This window comes from Humulus lupulus, chromosome 3 (genome assembly GCF_963169125.1).
Source record: "Humulus lupulus chromosome 3, drHumLupu1.1, whole genome shotgun sequence".
NCBI lineage: Eukaryota > Viridiplantae > Streptophyta > Magnoliopsida > Rosales > Cannabaceae > Humulus > Humulus lupulus.
Genome location: NC_084795.1, coordinates 121,522,164 through 121,536,452, shown reverse-complemented (window position 1 = coordinate 121,536,452; position 14,289 = coordinate 121,522,164). Strand labels below are relative to the sequence as shown.

Sequence of the window (14,289 nt, the reverse complement as noted above, 5' to 3'; positions counted from 1 at the left end):
ATGAAACTTGTTCCATCCTTCAATTCATCATCCAACCAAGTACTTGCTGCTGAAGTTGTTTGTTGCCATCTGAAGCTCTCTAAATTGAAATCTCCTCAGGTTTCCAAGGCAAACCTCCTCATGATGTTGCTCTGAAATTTATTAAAGCCTACAACTGTTAATCTCTTCTTATTGTCAAACAATTTAACTCTGCAATGAAACATATATGAAAAGAAAAAAGCAATGAAACCCAACACTACTTAAGTAAGTAATGTTAGATTAAACAAAAATATGTACAGTATAAACCATAACAAAGCAGCTTTGCAAGATATGAAACATATATGAAATAGTCATGTTCATTAGTGTAAAACTAAACCCAAATTCTCTTATGAACTAGTCAGTAATGAGGTCAAAATTAGTAAAAAATGTTAAAATCGCTTAAGGAGTTCAAATGGCTAAATCGCTTAAGGAGTTCAAATGGCTAAGAGCTTAAGGAGCTATTCTAATTCTTACAGTCCTTACATTTTCATGGCCAATATGGCATAGGAGTTCAATATCTTCCCCAATTTAGTTGAAGCAACTGCTTATGAGCAAATAAAAAGAAAAGGCCAGTTAAGCAGTGGCTGGACATGGTTTACAAAAATCATGAAAAAGATGGCCTACAACTGTGTTGAACAAGTCTAATGGTCAACCAATTAAGCAAATAAAATTTCTTTAAGATTAATCATTCAAATCTATTTGAACAAACAGATCTATAGATATGGGACATGCCTAACACATCTAATTGCAATTGTATCATGTGATTGCACAAGGACTATGCCTCACTAGACCCCATCTAGCAAATTTCCTCTTTATAGTCTAGACCATTCATTTCAATACAAAAGATATATCTGTTTTACATATATTTTCAAGGTTCTTGAATACAAATAAAATATGTAAAAGGCTCAGCACAGTTTAACTTCCAACATAAAACAATGAGCAATTAGTTTAACTTCAACATTAAATAAGGAGAAAAAGGCTCAAAAATTCCCTGACCACATAATAGAGTTTCTAAACATGTGCAAACAATGTCCACTAGGGCAGCGAGGGTGGATGTTTCCAAGAAAAAAAAGAACAAACCTGAAGGTCTCTCTATTCTCTCTGCAGATGGCCCATGATTTAGAACCAGTTTCCCACTTGGTTGCTACAAAAGGGGGAAAACAGAATAAACATAAATAAGAGAAAGTATACAGAATAAACAAAGAACCTGTCAAAGTAGTAGGCATATCAGTATCTCCCATGCCTTTACTTTAAAAAATAACAGTACATGGTATCAATGGAAGTGAGCTGAAAAATTCACCACCAACCATCTGTAATGAGCTAATAATACCATACTCATATGAGAGTTATAAATGCTAACTTCACCCTACACTACTTGCAAGAGCTTAAGATCATACCTCTATGGGAGTAAGCATCTTCTTTTCACTGTTCTTGTCGTATTTCTGTTTTTTCGTACCTGCTTTTAATCCCTGCCAAGGAAGACTAGTAAAGAAAATAAGTAAATAATATGGTGAAACAGAGCAATGAAACAAAGGAAAATAGATTTCAGCATATCACATAAATATCCAACCTTCCCCTCAAAAAATACATAAGCACATAACCAAGAGACTCCAAATCATCTCTTCTGCTTTGCTCTGCATAAAGATTACATTCACATGGTAGGAAAAGAATTTGCAATTTAGGCAAGTTTATATCATATGGTAGGAAAAGAAATTGTTATTACAATAGCTTACAATCTACTGACTTGGGCAAGTTTATATCATTGCACCCTATGTATACTTAAACTAATTTAAAGATGAGAGAAAGTCTGGGAAGGGAGTTAGGTAGACAAAAGAGTGGAGAGAGAGAAAATTCAAAACAGAGACAGATTATGCATAGAGAACAATTTAAACAATAAATATTTACAATAGGAGCAAAGATCAAGACTTCAAAGTCAATTTATACACTTTTTTGGCATCATCTTCGTTTTAACATCATATTATTTTTATTGACTTACTTTCTGATTAAAATTAGCTCAATGAAAGGGCAAATTTAAATATATGTAGGCAACGAATGAAAATAATATGAAGTCACTCAATTTCTTAATTGAATAAAGGTGAAATAAAAAGCTCAACACCTTGAATTTGATCCAGACTAAGTGGAATTTCTTAAGCCAAAACTCGAGTCTCAAAGAAAATAAAGATGGGATCAAAAGCAAGAGCAAACTCAGTAGGTCATTTCTTCAAATGTTGAGAGTAGATAAACCATATACATAAAATAATTTCATGATTATAAATGAAGCATACTTGTATGAAAATATTTCACCTTGAGTTTTCCAATTGCCTTCAAGCTTAAGATCACTAGATCAGAGTCTAAGTGCATGCCTGCACAAAGAATTAAGAACAATGTCATCCTAAAAAACATTAAGAAAACTTTCAACATCACAGATGTACTTACTTCAACAACCATGCAAAAGATAGAAATCAAAGCTAACTAAGTGTTTCTAAGTCATAATACAGTGGCCAAAGTTATAAATAAAAAGTGCAAAAAGTAAGAACTAAGTATTCATCAACCAAGAATGAGACAAATTAAAAGCATAACTAATATGAGAGGGACAGGTATATGTCTAAACATTCACAAAGTTTTTTTTTTACCAAAACAAGCATGTTCATATGAAATGAAAGATACAAATGCTCAAAAGCAGAAATGCAACAAAGTTGAAGGGCCGCTAAGAAATGCAATGTTAAAGCGTCAAAAACAGAAAAGAGAAACATATAGTTCTTCATATATTATGTGAATGGTTTTCCTCACTAACTGTAATTAAGAAACATGTAACAACAAGGAAGAGTACCCTATTATTGTATCTCAATATGTTGAGGTAACTGAAGCAAAAAGACCAAATAATACAGATTAGAGAAATGGTATCTGTAACGCCCTGGCTACCCCAGAACAGTTACAGTGAACGGTGGACCGGAAATTTGACTCGTTACCTGAGTCCTTTGGTCAAAAACGTGCTCTAAGTGTAATTAATGGGTTAAGGTATAAAACCAATAAAAAGGAAATGGAGATTTTATTACAAACTGCTCTGCAGAGCTAAACAAAACATTTACAAGTGGTTCTCAATGCAAAATGGTCACTACTGTTTTAAATTACAATCCCGCCGACCTAAGCGGCAAAAAAATAGGGTAAACCCCCTAGTTCCTCTGAGAACGCCTTGGCTGTGGTGGTCAAGCGGCCGCATATGTACACATCACCACATCAGCTCTCCACTCAAGGGTAGGTGAGCTTTTCTTTCCCTTTACCTGCACCACATAGCACCCATGAGCCAAAGCCCAGCAAGAAAACATAATACTTTTCATAAACATTATCAAATGATTATCATTATAACCACACTGAGCATAAAGCTTTCAAACAAATGAATAACACATGATTTTAGCGGGAGAGTGGTTGCTAAGTAAGCCACTAGCCTCCAGGCTCTCTTTTCTAGCGGGAGAGTGGCTGATAGGTAAGCCACTAGCCTCCAAGCTCTGTTTGTTCATCGACCCTTAGGGTCGGTCAGGCATTAATGCTCCTTGAGTCATTCAATGCTAGTAATCGATTAGATCTAATCTCTGTTGGCTTGCGTGATTCACGCTAAGGCCGTTCTGACAAGTAAGTCAGCGCTTCCTGACCTGTGTCCAGTAACACTGCCGAGCCTGACAAATAAGTCACAGCCTCACAGCTGATACTAACACTTTTGTTGATTCTGTATTCAATCCATGTCCATATTTATACAATCAACATGCCTCACAAATATCCATGCATGTCACACTTTGGGTGCAGTTTTCTTACCTTTTGTCCGAGCTAGAACAGATAAAAGAATGACCCTGAGAACGATCGACCTTTTGGTCCTTTAGCGGTTACCTGGTCATAACCAAATTATGGGATTCCATCAATAAAATGAATAATAAAAGGTTCCCAAACCAAAACCTAACCTCCTGGACCTCAAACACTACTCAACCGGGTAGTAGGTTCAACCCCGAGGCCTTAGGCTTGCATCCCCGAGCCAAAAAGCTCTCTTTGGAAAAAAATGCCTTAAGGGCCGCGGCCCTCCTTGGCCATGCCGCGACCCGCCCCTCAAACAGAGGCGCCTAAACCCAGCAGCTCCCAAGGGCCGCGGCACACCCTGGCCATGCCGCGGCGCAACGCCCATTTCAGCCAAAACCCCTGTTTTTCTTCCCTTGCGTTTTCCCTTGAAACCAACCCTTCACACCCAATTTAAACACCACCCAAACCTCTCTCAAACACCCATTTAAACCTCCAAACATCACCCATAACTCTCCCCCAACATAACCCAAGTAAAACACCTCAAGAACTCCCCTTAATTCCAACTTTCCACACCAAAATCAAGAGCTGAAAACTATCTTTAAAACAGGGCAAAACCAGAAAAGTAATGATCAAAGCTTACCTCAAACTTGGTATTGAACCCTCTCCAATGGCTGAACTAGTTCCACAACCTTAGCCCCTTGATTTCCTAGCTTAGCTCCACACTTGAGCTCAAAATTCCAAAGAAGAGAAACTATGGAGATGAATGTACGGGAAGGAGAAGAAGGGAACTCTGTTTTGGGTTCTGTTTTACAGCCATCTATACATCATATATATCCAAATACCAAAAGACCATTATACCCCTAGGTATAATAAAGCTTCTAAAACCACTCAAGGGTAATTTTGACACTTTCCACTAATCCCGTTAATCATAGCTAACGCTTCCTAATTCCCGTTAATCTCAATATCCTCAAACACCAATATTTCACCTCCCGTTACCCTTTAATGCCCGGTAACACTCTAATCATTAAAACACCCCGAGACTCACCCTGAGCCCCGAGCTTAAGCCTGTTATGACCAAACCGATATTAAACATTCCTTGATCGTCTCATGCCAAATGGCTCGACCAAACCCACATCATAATGTGGTCTCAAATTATATCACCAACATGCGAATAAATAATCAATTTACCCTCAACGGGCCAAATTACCATCACACTCCTATAATAAAAAATATGGACTCACATGCATGCATTTCACATCATATCATAATACAATCAACATATACATGCATTTTATCAATTAATAACATAATTAAGCAAGTACGGCCCTCCCGACCTACTGTTCACGCTGTTAAATACATCGGAGAATTCGGGGCATTACAACTATCCCCTCCTTACTGAAATTTCGTCCCCGAAATTTACCTGAACAGCTCGGGATACTGACTCCGCATATCTGACTCCAGCTCCCAGGTCGCCTCCTCAACCTTGCTGTTCCTCCACAATACCTTAACCAAAGGTATTGTCTTGTTCCTGAGGACCTTGTCCTTTCTATCAAGTATCTGAACTGGCTGCTCCTCAAAGGAGAGATCTGGCTCAAGCTCCAGATCTTCATAACTCAGAATATGGCCCACATCAGATACATACCTCCGAAGAGCTGATACATGGAACACATTATGCACGGCAGACAACGCCGGAGGCAAAGCCAGTCTGTAAGCCACTTGACCAATCCTCTCCAGGATCTCAAATGGACCTACAAATCTAGGACTCAGCTTGCCCTTCTTCCCAAACCTTCTCACCTCTTTCCATGGCGAGACTCTGAGGAAAACATAGTCTCCTACCTGGAACTCCACGTTCCTGCGTTTGGGATCTGCATAGCTCTTCTGTCTACTCTGAGAAGCAAGCATTCTAGCTCTAATCTTCTCTATAGCCTCACTGGTCCTCTGTACTGCATCAGGACCTAAGTATCTCCTTTCTCCTGTCTCATCCCAATGAATGGGAGATCTGCACTTCCTACCATATAGCATCTCATAAGGTGCTACTCCAATGGTAGATTGGTAACTGTTGTTGTAGGAGAACTCTATCAAAGGCAGCTACTTAATCCAAGAACCACCGAAATCCAGTACACATGCCCTCAGCATGTCCTCTAAAATCTGGATCGTCCTCTCAGATTTTCCATCTGTCTGAGGATGATAAGCTGTACTGAACTTCAACTTTGTCCCCATGGCTTTCTGCAAACTTCCCCAAAACTTGGAAGTAAACGCGGGGTCCCGATCTAACACAATCGACCTAGGTGCACCATGGAGCCGCACGATCTCTCTCACATAGAGATCCGCATACTGATCAATCGTATATGTAGTCCTCACTGGCAAGAAGTGAGCTGACTTGGTATAGCGATCCACTATCACCCAAACGGAATCATGCTGACCAGTAGTCCTGGCCAAGCCCACCACAAAATCCATCGTGATGTCTTCCCACTTCCACTCATGAATATCCAGAGGCTGCAGCGACCCTGCCGGCCTCTGATGCTCAGCCTTGACTTGTTGACATGTCAAGCACTTAACCACATACTCTACTACATCTCTCTTCATCCCCGGCCACCAATATAACTATCTCACATCCTGGTACATCTTCGTGGTGCCTAGATGTAAAGAGTAAGGTGTAGTATGAGATTCATCCAGAATCTCTCGCCTCAATGCAGTGTCTAACGGAACACATATCCGTCCTTTATATCTCAACAAGCCTACCTCAGACACTGTATAATCCCTGGATGCTCCAGCCAAAACATCCTCCCTGATCCTGATCAGCTGAGGATCACTCAACTGACCCTCTTTAATTCTCTCTAACAGTGTAGACTGTAGCGTAATATTAGCCAACTGGCCCACCAGCAACTCTATACCAGCTCTGGTCATATCATCTGCTAACTCTTTGGCTATCAGCCTCATACCATGAATCTGCCCCGGACCTTTCCGGCTCAAAGCATCAGCTACCACGTTGGCTTTCCCTGGATGATACAAAATCTCACAGTCATAGTCTTTCACTAACTCCAGCCAACGCCTTTGCCTCATATTCAGGTCTTTCTGGGTGAAGAAATACTTCAGGCTCTTGTGGTCTGTATAAATCTCACACTTCTCCCCATAGAGATAGTGCCTCCATATCTTTAAAGCAAAAACCACCGCCGCCAACTCCAGATCATGAGTAGGATACCTTTTTTCATACTCCTTCAACTGACGAGAAGCATAGGCAATAACCCTCTCTGATTGCATCAAAACACAGCCCAAACCCTGATGAGAAGCATCACAGTAAATCACAAACTTCTCCTGGTCTGTCGGAAGACTCAGAATTGGAGCTGTAATCAATCTCTGCTTCAGTTCCTGGAAGCTGTTCTCACACTTATCTGACCACACAAATTTCTGGCTCTTGCGTGTCAGCTCAGTCAAAGCACTAGCAATCTTCGAGAACCCTTCCACGAACCGCCTGTAATAACCTGCCAATCCAAGGAAACTTCGAACCTCAGAAGCATTCTTTGGCCTTGGCCAATCTCTGACCGCTTCGATCTTTGCTGGATCTACCTTAATCCCCTCCTTACTGATAATGTGTCCAAGAAAGGATACCTGAGACAACCAGAACTCACACTTCTACACTTCTTGAACTTTGCAAACAACCTGTGTTCTCTCAGTCTCTGTAGAACCAACCTCAGATGCTGCTCATGCTCTACCTCAGTCTGAGAATATACCAGAATATCATCGATGAAGACGATCACAAACTGGTCTAAGTAATCCCTAAACACTCTGTTCATCATATCCATGAAAGCAGCAGGAGCATTAGTCAACCCAAATGACATAACTAGAAACTCATAATGCCCATACCTGGTACGAAAAGCAGTCTTCGGTATATCTCCCTCCTTGACCCTCAGCTGGTGATAACCAGAACGAAGGTCGATCTTAGAGAATACCTTCATACCTTGCAACTGATCGAACAGATCATCTATCCTTGGCAAAGGATACTTATTCTTAATTGTCAACTTTTTCAGTTCCCTGTAATCTATACACATTCTCAGAGAACCATCTTTCTTCTTTACAAACAGAACTGGTGCACCCCAGGGTGAGAAACTAGGTCTAATGAAACCCATATCCAGCAGCTCTTGCAACTGCACTTTCAATTCTTTCAACTCAGCTGGGGCCATTCTGTATGGTGCTCTAGACACTGGCTCCGTCCCTGGTGCCAATTCTATAACGAACTCAATCTCCCTGTGTGGTGGCAACCCTGGCAAATCTTCTGGAAACACATCCAGAAACTCACACACAAGTCTAGTATCCTCTGGTCCCACTGGCATGACCTGAGTGGTGTCAACCACACTGGCTAAGAATCCAATGCATCCTCTCAGCAAAAGATCCCTGGCCCTCAACACAGAAATCATAGGAATACGGGGTCCATGCACAATACCAACAAACACAAAAGGATCCTCACCCTCAGGCTCAAAGGTGACCATCTTCCTTCTGCAGTCAATAGTTGCCCCATACTTTGCCAACCAATCCATACCTAGTATCATATCAAAGTCAGTCATAACTAACTCTATCAAATCCACTGACAACTCTCTGCCCTCTACTGTCACTGGCAAAGATCTGACCCATCTTCTGGATACCACTATCTCCCCAGTAGGTAACAAAGTACCAAACCCCACAGCATAGAAATCACAAGGTCTACACAACCTATCAATAATGCTACTAGCAACAAAGGAATGTGTAGCACCAGAATCAATTAACACATGATAAGGGGTTCCTGCACTAAGAAGCTGACCTGTAACAACTGAGGGGGAAGCCTCAGCTTCTGCTTGAGTCAATGTGAACACTCGAGTTGGGGTCGAGCTGTCCACCTTTCTGGGTTCCTCTTTCCCTATCTGAGGGCAATCTTTCTTAAGATGACTCACTACTCCACACAAATAGCAGGCCTTTGCCCTACACTCTCCCAAATGACGCTTCTTGCACTTAGGGCATTCGGGATGAGTCTTCCAGGCTTCATTGCTCCCAGGATGACCTATTGTAATACCACGAGGTCTCCTGTCAGAACCTGGAACTGGGAAGGTATCAGGAACCTTCCTCTTCTGATCACTGGGGCCAACACCCCTACCAGAACCAACAAATGGAGGACCTGGCCTCCTGAAATCCCTTCTGGTTGCATTGTCACGCCAGATCTTAATCTCTGCACTCTCAGCTGTGAGTGCCTTCTCCACCGCCTGTGCATAAGTAGTGACTCCTGCCACAGTGGTGATGCGAACGTCACGGGCTAACCTAGGCTGTAACCCCTGGAGGAATCTCTCTCTCCTGGTCCCATCAGTGGGCACCAGCTCTTTGGCAAACTTTGCCAAACGGTCAAACCTTAAGGCATATTCAGTAACTGATAAGCTTCCCTGAAGTAGCCTCATAAATTCATCGGCCTTCGCCGCTCTTATAGCATCGTTATAGTACTTCTCATTAAACAAGGTCTGAAACTCCTCCCAGCTCAGGAGATTAACATCCTTGGTCTGGCCAACCACCTCCCACCAAATCCGGGCATCTTCCCGAAACATATAGGCAGCACAGGCCACCCTCTCACTACCCACTACCTTCATAAAGTCAAGAATAGTGTTAAGCATGCTCATCCATTGTTCAGCTTTAATAGGATCAGCGCTGCCTTCAAAAACTGGAGGTTGCTGTTTCCTGAACCGCTCATAAAGAGGTTCCAATCTGTTTTCAACCCCAGGCTGCTGCCCAATAACTGGCACTGACACAGAAGGTGCCTCTGGTAAATTAACCACTGCAGGCACTTATTGCTGCCTCAGGAGACGAAGCTCCTCTCCCTGTTTCAACACTATAGCCTGTAAATCACTAAACAACTGCTGCCAGTTCGCAGGTGCTGGCTGTGGAATCTGGGATTGGTCATTCTCTTGACCCTGACTATTGTCATTATTCTGACCCTGACCACTCTGGCCAGCTGTAGTGTCTGTCTGTTCTGGGTTCATTCTGTCACTGATACCTTATTGAAATAATAATAACCAATACGGCCAGTCAGGTAGTAATAACTAAACCTCTTGCCGCATCACGGTCCAAGAACAAGCAGACAATTATCATTTTTCCACAGTCATTCAATATGCACAACAGATACATGTTTATGGCACTCAGCACTCAGCATGTATCACATTGCAGTACATAATATCTCATGCATATAGGTAAAGCATTTGCACCACATTTAGGCAATTATGCACATAACTACATAAAGAGTTACCAAACCAAGAGTCGAGCTTTACTTCAGTGATGTGTGTACATGCCCAGCCAGTCTACAGGAACCTTAACCTTGGCATAGCTCTGATACCAAGTTGTAACGCCCTGGCTACCCCAGAACAGTTACGGTGAAGGGTGGACCGGAAATTTGACTCGTTACCTGAGTCCTTTGGTAAAAAACGTGCTCTAAGTGTAATTAATGGGTTAAGGTATAAAACCAATAAAAAGGAAATGGAGATTTTATTACAAACTGCTCTGCAGAGCCAAACAAAACATTTACAAGTGGTTCTCAGTGCAAAATGGTCACTACTGTTTTAAATTACAATCCCGCCGACCTAAGCGGCAAAAAAATAGGGTAAACCCCCTAGTTCCTCTGAGAATGCCTTGGCCGTGGTGGTCAAGCGGCAGCATATGTACACATCACCACATCAGCTCTCCACTCAAGGGTAGGTGAGCTTTTCTTTCCCTTTACCTACACCACATAGCACCCATGAGCCAAAGCCCAGCAAGAAAACATAATACTTTTCATAAACATTATCAAATGATTATCATTATAACCACACTGAGCATAAAGATTTCAAACAAATGAATAACACATGATTTTAGCGGGAGAGTGGCTGCTAAGTAAGCCACTAGCCTCCAGGCTCTCTTTTCTAGCGGGAGAGTGGCTGATAGGTAAGCCACTAGCCTCCAAGCTCTGTTTGTTCATCGACCCTCAGGGTCGGTCAGGCATTAATGCTCCTTGAGTCATTCAATGCTAGTAATCGATTAGATCTAATCTCTGTTGGCTTGCGTGATTCACGCTAAGGCCGTTCTGACAAGTAAGTCAGCGCTTCCTGACCTGTGTCCAGTAACACTGCCGAGCCTGACAAATAAGTCACAGCCTCACAGCTGATACTAACACTTTTGTTGATTCTGTATTCAATCCATGTCCATATTTATACAATCAACATGCCTCACAAATATCCATGCATGTCACACTTTGGGTGCAGTTTTCTTACCTTTTGTCCGAGCTAGAACAGATAAAAGAATGACCCTGAGAACGATCGACCTTTTGGTCCTTTAGCGGTTACCTGGTCATAACCAAATTATGGGATTCCATCAATAAAATGAATAATAAAAGGTTCCCAAACCAAAACCTAACCTCCTGGACCTCAAACACTACTCAACCGGGTAGTAGGTTCAACCCCGAGGCCTTAGGCTTGCATCCCCGAGCCAAAAAGCTCTCTTTGGAAAAAAATGCCTTAAGGGCCGCGGCCCTCCTTGGCCATGCCGCGGCCCGCCCCTCAAACAGAGGCGCCTAAACCCAGCAGCTCCCAAGGGCCGCGGCACACCCTGGCCATGCCGCGGCGCAACGCCCATTTCAGCCAAAACCCCTGTTTTTCTTCCCTTGCGTTTTCCCTTGAAACCAACCCTTCACACCCAATTTAAACACCACCCAAACCTCTCTCAAACACCCATTTAAACCTCCAAACATCACCCATAACTCTCCCCCAACATAACCCAAGTAAAACACCTCAAGAACTCCCCTTAATTCCAACTTTCCACACCAAAATCAAGAGCTGAAAACTATCTTTAAAACAGGGCAAAACCAGAAAAGTAATGATCAAAGCTTACCTCAAACTTGGTATTGAACCCTCTCCAATGGCTGAACTAGTTCCACAACCTTAGCCCCTTGATTTCCTAGCTTAGCTCCACACTTGAGCTCAAAATTCCAAAGAAGAGAAACTATGGAGATGAATGTACGGGAAGGAGAAGAAGGGAACTCTATTTTGGGTTCTGTTTTACAGCCATCTATACATCATATATATCCAAATACCAAAAGACCATTATACCCCTAGGTATAATAAAGCTTCTAAAACCACTCAAGGGTAATTTTGACACTTTCCACTAATCCCGTTAATCATAGCTAACGCTTCCCAATTCCCGTTAATCTCAATATCCTCAAACACCAATATTTCACCTCCCGTTACCCTTTAATGCCCGGTAACACTCTAATCATTAAAACACCCCGAGACTCACCCTGAGCCCCGAGCTTAAGCCTGTTATGACCAAACCGATATTAAACATTCCTTGATCGTCTCATGCCAAATGGCTCGAACAAACCCACATCATAATGTGGTCTCAAATTATATCACCAACATGCGAATAAATAATCAATTTACCCTCAACGGGCCAAATTACCATCACACCCCTGTAATAACAAATATGGACTCACATGCATGCATTTCACATCATATCATAATACAATCAACATATACATGCATTTTATCAATTAATAACATAATTAAGCAAGTACGGCCCTCCCGGCCTACTGTTCACGCCGTTAAATACATCGGAGAATTCGGGGCATTACAGTATCAAACCAGAGAATAGGTAAAGTTAAACATATATACATAAATACACAAACATAAAATACACACATAAAATAAAAGCCAGATTCCCTGTCTTTTATTTCTGTTTTGGTCTGTTTTGATGGAGTTTTCCTTCTTTACTTGTATTTTTCTTAAGTAATAATACAGGTAGTTTTGTTTTTAAAAAAACAAATTATGTTGCACCAATTTGTAAACAATATATGCTGGAGATCATCTGAAACTCAATAAAAAAAAGGTATATGACATAGTATATTTTTAGCGACTAACCATTTTAATGTCAGAAAAATCTGGGCTGCCCAGTGTTAGGCTCCTGAAATTCTCCTCACACCAATGCTCCACATACATCACAGAAGTGAAGTAGGAGCCAAGAATCTATACACACATGTTAATGAAATTAACACATGCCTACAGCAAAACAAGGTCAAAAGGCCACTAGAAGTACATGAAGCATTGTGCCAGATCCATATATATGTAGTATTGAAAAAGAAAGATTCACTAATAATATTACTGAATGTGTTTTTATTAATTGATGTACATAGTATTACTCACTATTATAAATATGCCTTAGTTTCTTGATCTTGTACTAGTTACCTGTTGGTGTCTATAGCCCTTGTTCTAACCCCAACTTTAAAGCCAACTTTAAAGCCAGATATAAACCACAGAGAGGCCTTTAGTGCTGCTGCAAAGAATGTGAGACACCATTCAGGATTCCTTAATTATAATATACTTAATAAGCTAGCTATAACAAATAAAAACACTTAGTGACACTATAATAAATAAGAGTTCAAGCAAATGTTTTGCAACTGTTAATGAGACAAGAAAACAACAACAGAACAAAAACCTGAACACCAGGATGTGTCTCATGCATGAACTCAAACAATTTGTTCACAACAGTTTTTAGGAACTTCCAGTGAGCTCTTAGAAACCTCGGGTACTGTCCAACAACATACCTGCAGAAAGAGAGGAGGATTATGTACAAGATTTCAAAAAAGTACTGGTTGTATACCTCCAACCAAGTTTCTCATAGTTCTCAAATTTACTCAATTAAAATCAAGTGGCTAAAATTCATGGTTTCTACAAATGACCAAAGAATCTGGATGGAATGAGGTGTTATGGCCTGGCAGGCTATATCTATGTGCATTCCACCTCAACTCAAGATAGATAATCAATCATTCAATCATGAATACTTACATAATGTTACTTGCGATGACAACTTTGTTATCCTTCCCTTTCGTGATTTTGCATAAATTCAGCAAGTCACGAATGACCATAACCAAAAATATGTTCTCCTGCCAAAGCAAACCAACATAAAAAATATGAAGGGCAAACATTGACCTCCATAACATGAATGTTTCTTATGCATTTGATGATGCAAACACATTATCAAAAAACAGGTATAACATTTTAATAAATAAATAAATAATTTTAAAAAGAAAAAACCTATTCAAACCCACTTATTTTCCCAAATGAGAGGGGCATGTAATAGTGATCTCTGGGTTCTACATCAAGATCCCTAACACCACATGACAGATGCATGGACATTGCCCTCACAAACTCATAACAATATGTGGTGTAACTAACATTTACAAGGAAATAAAATACAAGCTTACACTGACACATGTGACTATCTTTGATCAGAATAAACATTTTTTTGTAGTCAAAACAGAAATGCCAAGTAAACTATTATCACAACTAGGGAGGTGGGACGTAGACAATATCTCGAGAAGTAAATGATGAGTTTATAGTTGAATCAGAAAGTATAAGCAGTGACCACAAATAGAAAATGAGTAGAAATAACATTTATAAGGTAAGTTAAAAATGTACCTGTTCTTCCATCATCGAACCAGATATAGAC

General features: G+C 40.9%; 1 protein-coding gene across 1 annotated transcript; it reads right to left on the bottom strand.

Annotated features, from left to right (window-relative positions):
• Positions 1-13,976, bottom strand: LOC133824994 (protein EXPORTIN 1A-like). The gene is made up of 4 exons (XM_062258000.1): positions 13,938-13,976; positions 13,626-13,723; positions 13,276-13,384; positions 1-131 (listed from the first exon to the last, which is right to left on the bottom strand). The coding sequence occupies exons 1-4, from the start codon at positions 13,974-13,976 to the stop codon at positions 96-98; spliced, it is 282 nt and encodes a 93-aa protein (XP_062113984.1). The 3' UTR covers positions 1-95.
• Between the last annotated feature and the right edge of the window lie 313 nt (positions 13,977-14,289).